General features: G+C 42.7%; 2 protein-coding genes across 2 annotated transcripts; both read left to right on the top strand.

Moving 5' to 3' along the window:
• Positions 1-5,372: 5,372 nt before the first annotated feature.
• On the top strand, positions 5,373-8,725 carry LOC133930771 (uncharacterized). The gene is made up of 3 exons (XM_062377495.1): positions 5,373-5,912; positions 7,066-7,235; positions 8,004-8,725. Exons 1-3 carry the CDS (start codon positions 5,459-5,461, stop codon positions 8,520-8,522), a joined length of 1,143 nt encoding a protein of 380 aa, XP_062233479.1. The 5' UTR covers positions 5,373-5,458; the 3' UTR covers positions 8,523-8,725.
• Positions 8,726-10,113: 1,388 nt separating this feature from the next.
• LOC133930251 (vesicle-associated membrane protein 711-like) lies at positions 10,114-12,142 on the top strand. The gene is made up of 4 exons (XM_062376900.1): positions 10,114-10,123; positions 10,554-10,744; positions 11,074-11,183; positions 11,845-12,142. The coding sequence occupies exons 1-4, from the start codon at positions 10,114-10,116 to the stop codon at positions 11,933-11,935; spliced, it is 402 nt and encodes a 133-aa protein (XP_062232884.1). The 3' UTR covers positions 11,936-12,142.
• The last annotated feature ends 2,690 nt before the right edge of the window (positions 12,143-14,832 follow it).

Here is a 14,832-nt window from a genome sequence, read left to right on the forward strand (position 1 = left end):
GGTGGACAGATATGTTGGGGATTGGGTTAGAGTATTCTATGCGACAGTGTGGATCGCTCCCGACAGGTCGTTCATTCAGTTCATGTTCCAGGGAGAGGTCTACAAATTGTACCGGGCAGATATGCTCGAGGCTCTGAGGCTTCAGGAGAGTACCAGATTCTTGCATGAGGTCGTTCATCCGAACGCTCATCCTCCTCCTCGTCCTCTGACCGGTGGTGTTTTCCCGACGGATGACGAGATCCGTCCGTTGTTCAGGTCGCCCTTCCCTCCAGGTTCACTGAGACTGCCAGAGATGCTGACTCCGGAGGCGAGGGCAGTTCACTTTGCACTCAGACGCAGCCTGCTGCCTAGGATCGGGAACGCAGAGGCTATCACCAGTATCCAGCAGTGGTTGCTATTATCTATCCTCACTCGTCAGCAGTTCGACATTTTAGATCTCATCTTGTGTGAGATCGAGGATAACATAGCAGAGGGTCTGGGCAGACAGCAGCCATTCGCGCATTTCATCTCATATTTGTTGGCTCGCTCGATTCATTATCCAGAGCATCTTGACGACTACAAGAGATCCCCGAAGTGATTCCCGGACTATATTCCTAGCGCTCCGACGGACAGACGTCGCGGACAGCGTGCTATGGCGCAGGCTCAGCGGCAAATCCCAGTAGAGGAGCGAGACAGAGTTGTAGCTGAGGACCAGGCCCTTGCAGAGGCCGAGGCAGAGCTACCGCATGCCTTCATAGACTTGGATGACGACGACAGTGACTCAGAGGACATCGAGTTCATTCCACCACTCCTGAGACGTCACGATGCTGAGGCCGATGGTTCTACTCAGGGTGCGCCTCAGACTTCAGTTCCTTCCTCAGATACTGAGACAGCTACCACCGAGCCCTCTGCTGCAGTGCCTTCGAAGATCACTCTTATCCTTCGGCAGATGCAGCAGCAGCAGGCAGCTCAGGCAGAGGATGCTCGCCGCCGAGAGGAGCAGCAGTTTGCACTGATGCAGTCACTACAGCAGCAGCAGCAGGCCATGTTTGCAGCACTTCAGGCAGACCGTGAGAACAACGCCAGATTGTTCTCTGTTCTTTTCCAGGCACAGGGCCTTCAGTTGCCAACTCCAGCACCTGCTCCAGCTCCTGCACCGAGTCCTCTCCCAGGCAGTGTCAGTGCACTCTTGCGTACTCCGGGGTCCGATTTTCCTCTGTCAGCTCTCTTGGCTTCCGGAGTGTACTCTCTGCCTGCTGGGATGTCTCAGAGGCCAGTGTTACCATCGTTGGCTTCTCCTGTACCCACTGGTCCTCTGAGCTTCGAGGACACTCCACAACCGACAGTCCCCGAGCAGCAGCAGCCAGTCGTGTCTCCCCATGTCCCTAAGCTGTCAGTTGTGCCTTCTTCAGTCGCTGAGCCAGCACTTGACGCTCCAGATGCTACTCTTCAGTCAGTGCAGGATCAGATCGTTGAGGCGACAGTAGCTGCGGGTCACAGTCCGTCCAGCTCCGACTCCGAGGCCGACGGTTCTCAGTTCGTCGTGGCACCTTCTTCGACAGCGTCGGGTCCTCCGTCTTCTCCAGCTCCGGATGCTTAGTCATGTCCTAATTTTCTCTTTTTGGTGCTTAGATGCCAAAGGGGGAGAGTCTAGTCTAGTAATAGGGGGAGTTGGTAGAGAGAGTAGCTGGAGGGTCTAGTGAGATTTTAATTCAGGGGGAGGTTAGATTTTTGGGTAGCTAGTTTTGAAATGTTGGATCTTATGGATTGATTTTGATGTTATGACAGGCTATTTGGCTCTGTATATGGATGTGTTTCGCCTGTCATCACATTGTGTTTATTTTCATGCTCGCATAATTCTTACCTATTCTAGCATGATAGTTTTGTAGCGCTAGGCTTTATCTCGCTATTATTGCTTTATACATTCTTTTGCCTAGTATGATAGGTTGCTCTTCAAATTTATATCTCTATTGTTATTTGTGTTGTCATCAATCACCAAAAAGGGGGAGATTGTAGCATCTAGGCCCCTAGGTAAGTGGTAAGTGTTTCGGTGATTAATGACAACCATATTACTGTGACTAACAATTTGTTTTGAAGGGAATCAAAAATTCAGTATACAATGACATTTGGGTAATCTTGGTCCCTAAAGTGCTTATATGGACAATCAAAGGACATATGCTTTAAGACTAAGGATCTTCTAGTTCTAAGTGTCACAAAGGAGATGGAGGATACTTAGAGTAGTATAGGTCTTCTTTTCTTTTAGTCTTTTGACCGTACTATAAAGGGAGGCTAAAAGTAGTAGCTTGACTTAGTGAGTCTAGACATAGATGATGCACACTTGTTAAATTCTAGCACTAGGTAGAGCATACAAGTCCATGGTGAAGCTGTCAAGGAATTAGAGCTCAAAGAGATTTGAATTGGACGAGCTCACAAAAAATTTATTCACCGGATTATCCTATGATGAATGTCTAATACTCACCGGATAAACACTAATTGAGGCATCCGAATTATATGAAAAATTTCAGAAGTGTCACACCGGAATGTCCGGTGATGGAAGTCCGGTGACCACCGGAGCTTTTCCAGCAGAGAAAATTTTGGGAGAAAAACAACTTTGTATTCACCGGATTATCCGATGCCCCATAATATGAACACCGGACTATTTCTTGCAGAGAGTATTGCTTCGGGCAATAGTGGAAAATTACAGTCACCGGACTATCCGGTGACTTAGCTGGCAGACCACCGGAGAAATGTTGTGAAGAAACTCAGACAAATTGAACTCACCGGATTATCCGGTGATAGCAAAAATATCACCGGAGTATTTCTTGCAGAAGGTTCTGAAATTTAAAGGGTCGGGTGAGTTGTACTCACCGGATTATCCGGTGATGACTGTTGTTCACCGGAGTTTATCACCGGACAAATGTTGCCGTGCAACGGCTAGTGACAGCTGGCTCTGGGTTTGAACCCACCGGATTATCCGGTGATCTAAAGGATATAGCCAACGGATTATCCGGTGATTACAGAAAAATGAGAGTGGTTAGCCAACGGCTAATTTTTATCTCTAGGCTATAAATACCCACTCAGTTGGTTTCAACAGCCTTTCTTGCGACTCTGTAGCAGCTTATACACTTGGTGTGTCATTTAAAAGCAAGAGAGAGAGCACTTGTGTCCATTCCAAGTTCTTAGTTGAGGATTAAGGACTTCTTTGAGTGCTTGAAGAGTAGCAAGTGTGCATCTAGTTGTTGTCTAGGTTTTGTCTTTGTCAAACGAAGCTTGAGGCTTGTTACTCTTGGTGGTTGGCAACACCTAGACGGTCTTGGTGATCGAAGGATTTCTCGGTGAGCTCTTGGAGGAATTGTGGGAGCCCCGGGAGAAGGAGGATGTACTTGGTTTGATACCCGCCAATCCGGAGATGGAGAAGGGGTAATCAAGAGAGAGCACTTGAGCCTTGGTGACTCAAGGGGGAGCGACATCCTTGGTGGATGCTCCAACGAGGACTAGGGGGAAGTGCCAACTTCTCGAAACTTCAGGAAAAAATCGGTGTTGTCTTCTCCAACTCCTTACTTTCTTGCATCTTATTTTGAGTTTTGTTATTATTGCAAGTTCTTCTTAGTGATTATCTTTCTTAGTTAATTCTTGCTTGATTAGCTATCTAGTTCTAGTTAAATCCCTTAGTCGCATTTCCTTTTAGTTTTATTTGCTAAAGCGGTAGAAGTTTTAATTAATATCCCAATTCACCCCCTCCCCTCTTGGGCTATTCGATCCTTTCACCGGGCGCAACATTTGGTGTCACACCCAAGCCGAGCTCTCTCTCTACATGCGTAGGGCGCAAGTGAGCAATCACATCGGTGAATCGCGGTCTAGGCCGCATCACATCACCACAGCGTAGGTCGTAGCCGTTTACGTCCCGCAGCATTGACTCGAGCGGTGGCTCTCCGTCGTCGCAGCCGCTGCTACATGGTCCCCTCTTGCGTGCGCGTGGCACCCGCCCACCGCGCGATGGCACCCAACCCAGCCCCACCCACCTACTAGAGTATACGACACGAACCCACCATTCGCTTGTGACTTCTACCGTACCTAGAGAGATCGAACTGTACAGACGCACATAGGAGTTGCACCCCACGCGTTTGCCCAGAAACCAGAGTAAAAGAACTGTTGCACTATGTTCCTGCATGTTGTGACCCATGGATGCTTAAACGAGCTCTTATTTTATTAAACTATTTAAGGATGTTGTTCCTATTGAAAATTAGGGCTCCTAGGTAAGCCCTAGATAACATATCCTCTCTTTAAGCATTCATGTAAGTGTCGATGTATTGACATGGATCTAGCATGTGTAAGTGACACACGTGTGTACGTGTGAGAGTATCCGGAGCAAAGCTAACCGAGAACAGCGCCAATGTCTTTACCGTTGCAAGCCAAAATTTTCACTATAACAGGACAATATAGAATAATGATTTCTCATTGATTTTTTTTTTAAAACCGTGGGTCAGCTGACCCCGACAAAAGAGCTGGCCGCTTGGCCCGTGGCGTGTGCCTCCGTTGTATCCGTCCAATGCGTGTACCCTTAAAAAAAAAGTCCTACTAGCGTCCTGACGTCTGTTGTGAAATTTTTTATCGTACGCTCTGTTATTCAGTCGTAACATCGATCACTAACTTCTGCAATATAAAAAAATTATATATAATATTAAAAAATATATATTAAAATAGTTCGTTATATGCATTCGATTTCAGGAAAAAAAATTCTCACCGTAACATCACTCTATGTTGCACGTAATATTTTTGGTGAATTCCCATGAGTACAACATACGAAAATAACTATAGTAATAAATTTTCATAACATCTGGAATATTAAATTTGAATATCTGAAACATTGAAGATACGAAAATATAGAAATTAACTCAAATGGATAATTTTTTTGGATCCGGATCTGTACGCAAGAAATTTCGAGATGCAACATACGAAAATAATTATGGTAATAAATTTTCATAATATCTGAAATATTAAATTTGAACGTCCGAAATATTATGATGTGAAAATATAGAAATTAACTTAAATAGATAATTTTTTGGGATCCAGATCTGTACGTAAAAGATTTCGAGATGCAACATACGAAAATAATTATTCCAACAAAATTCTATACCATTTAAAACATTAAATTTAAACGTCTAAAACATTAGAAATACGAGCTAAAATACATAAATAAACTCAAATATATAATATTTTTAGACTGACTCAATGATAAACTGTGCGCTGAGCGGATTTTCCTGTCCGATACGTCGGACGTTGAGTTACAGCATTTCCCAAAAATAAAAAAAGGTCGAACCGAACCCGTGCGCCGCAACCGGAGCCCGGACGCCCGCGAGGCGGGCCGGAAGCGTCCCGCAAGTCCCAATCATTGCCTTCCCCCACCAAGCACCCCACCCCACCCCAACGAAAGCAAGCAACCCCGCAAGCAATCGCGAAAGCGAGCGGCGGGCGGCGAATGGCGCGCGGGCTGCGCGGCGTCCGCGACGATCTCTCCGAGCTGGGGCGGCACCTCCTCGACATCGCCTGCTTCCTCCACCCGCTCCTCAACCCCGCGCACACCGACTCCCCGCCGGCCACCCCCACTGGCCGCCGCGCGCGCCCCCGCCGCTCCCCGTCCCCGCACCCCGCCGCGCCGCCATCCCCGTCCCTCCTCGCCGGCATCCTCTCCGACCTCGCCGAGATAGGCGGCTCCCTCCGCGGCGGCTTCTCCGCCGCCGCGCCGCCCCAGCCTGACCACCCCGCTTCCGCCACCGCCACCGCCGCCGAGGCCCTGCAGGCCGCGTCCCCGCCTCATCCTACTCCTCGTGCTGCTGCTGCGCAGGTTGCCGATGAGGTTGTGGGAGCAGCGCGTGCCCTTGCGGCGCGGCCCGAGGCGTGGATCGACTTCCCCGTGCTCGCCCTCGATGAGAGTAATTGATCTCTTCTCAAATTCCGATAGTACGATCGTTGCTTTGTGCAAATATCGACATCTGTTAACGCAAATTGCGTGTATGGTGTAGTACCTTGGACGGAGTGGTTTTGCGGAGTAGGTCAGTAGGCGTTTGTTGAAGAGCATATAGCTGTAAAGGTTGCTGATTTGGGAGTTGTTAGATTTAGAGCTGTGATTATAGTGGATTTCAGAGGGAAGGGAACTAAACTAGTAATGCAACTAAGCCTAGGGAGGTTGAAGACTACTGAGTCCGTGCCATGGGATAATGATGTGCGAGTGTAAAAAGTTGATGACCCTTGAGTTCCTTGATGTGAATATTAGTGGATGGAACAACCAATTGAGGTGTTATTCAATGTTTTGCCTTCGGATTTTGGGTCTCATATGGCTGTTTATGCTGTTTCGGGGTATACTAGTTTTCGAGTGGATGGCATGAAGTGAAATTTCGATGACAAACACGGTTTGTATATGCCAGAGTGGACATCTTAAGTTAATTTACAGCTGCATAGTGTGGTAGTAGTTTTTTTTTCTCTCCTTAAACTGACTGTTTAAATTCCTTGGAATAAGCTGGAACTATATGGATAAACTCTTATGATGTTCTATGCTTGGGTGTTGGGAGTTAGTCTTCTATGCTATGAAGTACATGTCTCTAAAAGATCTCATGAAGTCGTGGTTTTGTTTCGGACTTTTGTTCCATTTGGTATTCATGATTATAGATTTGACTTCTTACCATTATATATAAGATTTAGTATAAATTAGATGCATTATCATGGATTTGAATAATAAATTACCGTTTTACAGCTGTAACAGGGATTTTTCTGACATAAACAACTATATTTAGTAAATTGTTTGATGTTTAATTATAGATGATAAATATGTCTTGTTTGTTCTGTGCTTTCTCCTGGTTCAAGTTCAAGTCTTTCTTACCTTTACTTCTCCTTGGATCAATTAAGTTTGACATGATCAATTAAGTTCAAGTCTTTCTTACCTTTACTTCTCCTTGGATCTTGAAAATGCAGGCTTAGTGTTGCTGTGAATTGCTCTCTTTTGGAAGAATCGTTTGTGGCTGTTGTTTTTCTGTGCCATGAATTTTTATTGGTCTTTTAGTGCAATAACAATGTGTTTTATGTTTGCAGATTCTATAATCTCTGATATCCAAAGAGACCATATGGAATCCATTGAAAAACTTGTCCCAAATTTAGCGTCTCTACGGACTAGGCTCTGCCCTTCTTACATGGATGAAGACGTATTCTGGAAGATATACTTTAGTCTGCTTGAGTCGAACATAAATGAGCATAGTTCAGAGGTATGTTAGGACATACAGTTTCTCTATATCATTCTCTACTAGCATACTTTCAATGGTAAACACATTTTCTATTCTAGTTTTAGTTCTAACAATTTCCGGTTTTGAACTGAGATGTTATTGCAGCGTGGCCTGTAAGCAAATAGAGTTGTAAGCATGTTTAGACTAGTTTTCTTTTCCCTTTTTAGCTGATATAATACTAGGCTTACTCTTCTACTACTGTTGTTATGAAAAAGCTATACTTCCACAGAAGTTAAAATACTATACTTCCTCTCTTTTTTATTATTACAGAAGGTTAGCACCTGATTCTATTTATTTGCAAGCCACTAATGACTTCACAAGTCAAATATCCTAGTAAAGTGGTTTTGGCAATAAGCTCTTACCCATTCAACATCTTGTTAGAATTGGTGAGGTGGTAACCAGAACTTTTTAATGGTATTGGCTGCTTGTAGGCATCAGAATGTCAGTTGAATGACATCTTTTTAGTCAGCACATACTTATCTCCTCTTAGTAATATTGTAAGCTGTACTAGCATATTAGAGGGATGTTTACTTTAAGCTATTCTTTTTTTTACTATTCTCTGGACTCTGGAGGCATTCTTTCCATTTTTGGTCAGACTGAAGTGTTGAATATGGTGCCTACGATCTTTGGGCTTATAGGCATCTTTTAAGCTTATTCGAAAAGCAGCATCTTTGAAGAAACCCTATTAATAAACTGAGCTATGTGTTATGAGATTGTATTGCTTATTAATCTTACTAATTCTACATGCAGGAAGATAACCGGAGTGTGCCAAGTTCTGTGCATCACGTCAATGAGATAGAGTCAGATTCTCCGCCTCATGTCTGTGAGATAGAAAGTGTGAAAAGCAACCAAGAGGGCTATCAATCTTCAGATGGCCATGCTTTGACCAAGACAAGATCCGAGCGAAGCATTGACCAATGGGTGTTTGCAAAGTCGAAATCAGAGGAAAGCATGGATCAGTGGTCCGAAATACCTTCTGATGTGGAATCCTTTAGAGAAGGTAAAAGATACCTTAGTAGCGAGGAGTTGAGCGATGTGGATAGTGCCAATGTTGTGGTCATGGACAAATACATGGATTCACTTCTCTCTGACCGGAGGAACCTCCCATACGCTAGTTCCTCAGTTCGCCGGGATTCAGTAAGGCGAAAACCTGCTTCGTCCACTGGCTACAGCCACCGGCCTCCACAACCACCTCAGCCTGCATCGCTTTCCAAGAAGGAATCATGGGATGTCATCGAGGATTCAGAGTTTGATATACTTGACAGTTAGTAATAGAGATCTTTGCGATCTCTTGGATGTTTATCGTTCTATTTTCTTCCTTGTTTCCCTACAAGCCGCCTGGTTTGTAAATGACGACCTTCAGGTGGTGTCAGTGATGGTGGGAAAGGACATTTACCAATACTCATTCCAGTCTCAAACAAGTGTCGTTTTGCATTGGGTTTTTAATATTTTTAAACTTTGGTTACAAAATATTTTTTTTTGACCGAGTTTGGATATTTGAAAATGATGCGGGTAAATTTATATCAAAAAATAGTTTCATAATAAGTATAACTTTGTTGTATTCTATAAATTACATCAAAAAGTAGTAGTTAAATATGTGTTTTAGGGATCGTATTTATATTCAAAATAACACTTATTTGTGACTCAGGGAGTATTATAACAGTGTGTGCATATCTCCCTTTGTATCATGAGTACATCCTGTCATCTCGCATGCTACAAGCCTGTAACGTAAGAAAATTTTGATGAATCTGTCTGGCATCAGCTAGTTTTCGATGGGGCTCGGGTATTGCCCACTCCATTGCAAAAATATGTTCTGTGTTTCTGAGAATTCTTCAGTGCGGAGAAGGTCAAGAAGGAGGCGCTCCTGATCTTCCAGAGATCTGAGGTGAAATTTTTATTCTTAGTCCTTTTCAAAAACAATTTTTATAAATGTACGTTTCAGAAAACGTTGTTCGGGAATAGACCTTTCGCATGGCATTACGACCTTTGGCATAGTTGTACCATTTTATGGCGTCACCTAATTTGACGTCGTGCACTTGACACGTAAAACGTATGCTAGCACTACTGGCAGCCCTCGCTGCTAATGTGACATAATATGGCGCCAAAAGACCTAGGATAAATCTACAATACATCACCAAAGAATTATCTAATCTACGCTGTGTAGGGATGAAAACGAACATAAACAATCGGGTATTAGACCTTAATTCTTCATTTAATCAACATAATCAGTAGCCCCAAGATCAAACCCCCTAACACGAAAGCGTGGACACATACCTGATCCTAGAGATGCCATTAGGTCTTGATGATAGCTCAGAGTAGCCGAATGAAATGACCAACAAATGTTATAAGTATCTCATGAGAGCAGTTAAATTGTACTCTTCATATCTATATATAAAAGAGCGCGCCTCCATCTGATGTTTGCAGGGTGACCTCAGGGGATCGGTGGATCGGGGCAAATTAGAGGGTTGCAATTGGATTTAGGTATGTTTGTTTGCGCTTCTCCTTTTGAGTTTTTCTAAAAAGCTGTGTTTTTGGTTTATCTGAAAAGTTGCTTTTGGAAATAGACTATTTGCTTCTACAATAATTTTTTAGCTTCTTAGCACATAGCTTCTAAGCGTCTCTCAGCGAGTTTCTCAGTTTTAGTTTATTTTTCTCAGAAACAGACTTTTGCCTTATCTAGAAGTCACTTCTTCAGAATCCTGTTTGTTCTGGTTTCTAACTTCTAGCTTCCGGTAGCAGTAGAAGCAGAAAACAAACAAGACCTTAATATCTCAGTTAGAGCCAGCCAAATGGCGTCTGACAATTGATCGGCGGGACCGTGCTCAGAACTCAACTTCTGACTCTAGCCTTCCAACCTGGCATGGCCATAGGTTCAGCTTCTTTTGGAGTTTTGGATTGGCTGCCCCAGTCTTGCAGCTGCTGACTTTGGGATCAAACGCATTCCTTGCTGCAACAGTGGTAGTTAAGGCAGGAATCAAGGACCAAGTTATAGTCTACTGGACAACTACGACTAATTCCCTCTTGTCTTTCGATGCTAGTTCTGAGTAGATTATAAACTAATCGTAGTTCTTTGTTGATGCAATTAAGAGCAAAGTTTGTCTACTTGGTCTATCTCGATACTTTTTAAACGTGTTGACCCTGAAGCCTAAGGATGCGATGTCTGATTTCTATAAGCCACATCCTTCAAATTACGTATCAACTAAAAAGTTGATGCCGGGAGTTTTGGCTCGTCACAGATTGCTGTGTCTCTTTGGTCAAATGCTTAACAACAAGCTTAATAGCTTCTTTGTTTTGTCACAGGACGAATTCCCTTTGCATTTTTGGAGGATATCCATGGAAGATTTGTCAAGACATATGGTCGTGCTGCGCTGACAGCTCTTGCATACACAATGAACGATGAGTTCTCAAGGGTCCTGAGCCAGCAGATGGACCACTATTCAAATGACCCTAACGCAGATAGAATAAACCGTATGAGAGGCGAAATCAATCAGGTATTGCACCCTTTTTTTTCCTAGTTCTTCTGCTGTGAAGATTTGCATCCTTAAGTTGGATTTTCCAAATTCACATGCTTATCTCGGAGTATTGTGTTGGACAATATGTTCTTAATATTAAAGTGAGTGCATGTTTTGTTTTCCACCTTACAAACTAGAAGTGGAATAATCATATATGGAGTACTTGAACCGGAACCTCTGTTAAATTTCCTGTTGTTTCTGTGGTATTAGATCAAACCATAAAAGACACAGTCATAGATTTAGAATATTTCCAAAGAAAAAAAGGTGCTAGTTATTAAAAGATATTTGCTTTCACCATTCTCTTGCAGGTCCGTAGTGTTATGATCGATAACATCGATAAAGTCCTTGAAAGAGGTGATCGTTTGGAGCTCCTTGTTGACAAGAATATTTCATTAAGACGTTTCCAACATGGTGTTATGTATTAGTAATTAGTGCAACTTCATGGATATGGTATATTATATTGTGATTTGTCATTTGTGTGCAACAAATGCTGACCTAATATGGGGAATCGATTATTATTATTTTGGTTTATAGCTGTTCTTCCTAATTTTCATAAAGTACATCCATCTACTTGTCTTATTGGTTCTGTCATAGTACTCTGAGCAACAAAGGTGAAACTCAACTACATAGATTAACTTCTGGCTAAAGCAAACCTAAGAAATCACTTGGATGGTGTCGATATTATGTGGAATGGAAGCAAGTAGCTGTTGTAAATAGGATGACGAATCATAAAAAGTGGAGACAATGGTTGCACAAAGTTTTGACTTGCACTGGGGAGCTTGTTGTTGGTTGTATGTCCTAAATCAATTCCTAACTTACAGTGGTGGTATGCATGTAGCCATGTACTCGATGACGACAGTAAATCATGGACCGATTTCTCCTTTTTATCGTGTGAAGCAGCATTATGACATAGCTTACACTTTTCAATAATGATTATATGCGAAGGTTGGATGCCATAACCATCAGTGTGGAAGTCTTAAGACTCTTAGTACGATATTATGATGTTTTCTTAACGCTATTTGAGCTTTTTGTCTGCAATATGCATCTAATGTACATGCATTCTATTTCTGTTTCTGCAGGGCCGCATTGATACTTCTTCTCCTGGTAATAATTTACGTCGTTCTTGTCTTCGTGTGTCATGGATTCACCTTACCTACTTGTATACGGTAAGATATGGTCTGCGCATGCTGTCTTGTGGCGTGCCTGTTTATGTCCCTGTCCATTCGAGCAGCTATTGCAATACCATTGCAATAAGTTTTCTTAGAGGAGGAAAGCTACAAATTATGGTGCAATTGTGATGCCGTTGATTGTGAATTCTAAATTAAAGATGTAAACTTCGCATAAAACTGCTTCTTGTGGGTCTGGCTGTGAGATAGTTCTGCGATAACTGAGCGCCGGGGTTGTGTTCATTTGCTAGTACTATTCTTGTGTCTGTACACGAATTCGGTTACGTTTGTATTATGACTATGGCAAATTTAATGTACTCTGTTGAATTTTACAAGATGACATACACATGGGGCTGCCATGAAAGTTTTTTTTTTTTTTTTTTTTTGCTTTCATCTGGGTGTAGTAAGTGCTGGATTATTCTTGTTAAATCAACGTGTCAAGTTACAAAGCTATTTTACCCCCACATACAGGCTAGTGCATAGCCTGACCTGACGCGGGTCGGAGAGAACTTCGCCATCTTTGGATCACTGGATGTGCGGCATAATCTGAAGGCTCTCGCTTGACATCGACAAGAAGTATTCAATTCAATCTAGAAAGTCTATTCGGTGCTCGTGCCACTTGTTATCGTTGTCCGTAGCTGTCCAAACCTTGGGTCAAGTGGCCCAAGTGCCAGCAAAGCAGGCCACGGCAGACTCGTGCCGTGCCGTGCCGTGCCGCGTTGAACCACCGTCGCTGTCCACGGCGCAACTGGAGCAGAACCGAAGCAGCTGCCCTGCCTGCCCGTCCCGCCGTCTGACTAGCAGGGTTCACGTTACCGACCGGGGTAAACAAAAAACCGCGATAACCATGATTATCGGTTAAAAATTCAAAAAAAAATTGGAGAAAATTCATTCGGCAAATTTTGAATTTTTGCGAAAAAATCGTGTTTTTCCCCTCTCGGTAACCGCTCGGTTTTGGTCGGTTACCGAGCGGTTTGGGTCGGTTACCGAACGATTTTCTAGTATTTTTGATTTGGTCGGTTACCGAGCGGTTTGGGTTGGTAACCGCTCGGTTTTCTCGATTTACCGAGCAGTTTTATCGAATTTCAGCGCAGTTCAACAAAAAACCTAAAAAAGGGTTCAATCTTGTAAAATCAATAACTAATTCATCTAAGCTTCAAATCAAGTGAAACAAATTTTGTTGGCTTCCTTGTAACATGATCTACATGATAAAAGTATTTATACTCATAAAAAAGTTCAAAATTTTCTGTGAGAAATTTTATTTGTTAAACCAAGTTAAATGCATAGTTTACTCTTTGCTAATCCAAAAATCATGAAACTAATTTTTTTAGTCTTCTTACATGATGATATATCTTTTAAAAATATATGAACTCATGAATTAGTTATTGTAACATGCATGATTGTGTAAATGTGTTGCGGCTAGATTAATTCATAACTGACCTATCACACCTCAAAAATTAGTGAAACCACTTTCATTAACTTATTTATATTATGATTTACGTAGAAAAAATAATAGTAGACATGAAAAAGTTAATTACAGTGCTGTTTCTTAACATATTCACTTTATGCTTGTGAACTTTGTAAAAATCATAGAGAATTTAATAAAACTCTAAATAAAGTGAAATCAATTTTAAATATTCTCTTAAAATACGTTTTATACAAGAAAAATATGTGTTTGCATGTTACACTTTTCCTTAACGTGAGTTAATAATTGAGCCGCACGCTTCAATTTTTTTTCATTTTTTTCAAACTTTCTCCCTATAGAATATGATGCAAACGACATAATTTTTGAAAAACAATTTCACAGAAGGTCTTAAAATTGTGTCTAGTTTTTTTTAAAGATTTTGTTTGATTTTGTTTGATTTTTTTTATTTTTTCGAATTTTTTGAATTCAAATTTCGGTTACCGTTCGGTTTCTAAAACCGGACCGGACCGGGAAGGTCGGTAACCGCGATTTTTGGGCGGTTACCGATGGTTTTTTGAACCCTATTGACTAGTAGTGCCTTGAACCGCACATCTTCTATGCGGCGGGCCTGGTTGCTTCATGCCTGTGCCTTAGATGCACTCAGTAGAGAGTACTTAATATAATCTGACATATTTTTACTTCTTAAAGTATGTTATGATTAGAATCGACGCACTAATAAGTAGATCTGAGTGCGAACCGTACATGCCACATTTGTTTTCTCGTCGTGTCGTCACGGTTACAGTCTTACGTAATGTTTTCAGCCTATGTTTTATACTATGTCGTCGTTCGCACTCCATGCTCACGTAATATGCTGCGAGTGCTAATTACTGATTTTTTATTCTCTGACTATTACATAACCTACTCCAAATTTAAATTTCAAATTTTCTTAAAGCCTTTTTTATTTTTTGAATTACACAAAAAATAACATTTTTAGAAGAAAAAAATGACCCTAACCGCCCGCTCAGATGACGGTTAGGTGGCCTAACCGCCTTCTCAGAAGGCTGCAGACGCTTAATTTTGCAATTTCTTCTACGAGAATCTATTTTTTTAATTTTTAATTAAAAAATATAAAAATAAAAAAAAACTCCGTGCCTTCCACCCAAACCGGCCACGACCGGCGGCCCAGGCGTACATCAGTGCGTGGCGTGGTGTGGCGTGGCATGGCAGCCGCGACCCGCGTCCCAGCTAACTGCCTAACTCCCCTCGTGGCGTGGCGGCGCTCAATTTCGCCGGCGGTTAGTGTTTCGGGATTCGAGGTCGTCCATGGCTGCTGGCCTTAGAGGAAAAGGCTTTGGGAGGCTGGCGCGGCCCGGCAGGGACGTCGCCGGCAGCGGATCAAAATCCTGAACGCGAGGGCTCACGCGAGCGTGGTGCGTGCCCGCGCTGTGACTGTGAGCCTGTTGCGTCTCCTCTTGCTCGGCGCCCGCGCCCGTGCC

Source organism: Phragmites australis, chromosome 10 (assembly GCF_958298935.1).
Source record: "Phragmites australis chromosome 10, lpPhrAust1.1, whole genome shotgun sequence".
NCBI lineage: Eukaryota > Viridiplantae > Streptophyta > Magnoliopsida > Poales > Poaceae > Phragmites > Phragmites australis.

What these genes read in the sequence shown, in the direction of transcription:
- LOC133930771 (XM_062377495.1), top strand. Translation starts at nt 5,459, where the DNA reads ATGGCGCGCGGGCTGCGCGGCGTCCGCGACGATCTCTCCGAGCTGGGG. An exon ending in CGTGCTCGCCCTCGATGAGA is followed by an intron (nt 5,913 to 7,065) that starts GTAATTGATCTC and finishes TTATGTTTGCAG; the next exon opens with ATTCTATAATCTCTGATATC. An exon ending in TAAATGAGCATAGTTCAGAG is followed by an intron (nt 7,236 to 8,003) that starts GTATGTTAGGAC and finishes TTCTACATGCAG; the next exon opens with GAAGATAACCGGAGTGTGCC.
- LOC133930251 (XM_062376900.1), top strand. An exon ending in TGAGAGGCGAAATCAATCAG is followed by an intron (nt 10,745 to 11,073) that starts GTATTGCACCCT and finishes ATTCTCTTGCAG; the next exon opens with GTCCGTAGTGTTATGATCGA. An exon ending in CGTTTCCAACATGGTGTTAT is followed by an intron (nt 11,184 to 11,844) that starts GTATTAGTAATT and finishes CTGTTTCTGCAG; the next exon opens with GGCCGCATTGATACTTCTTC.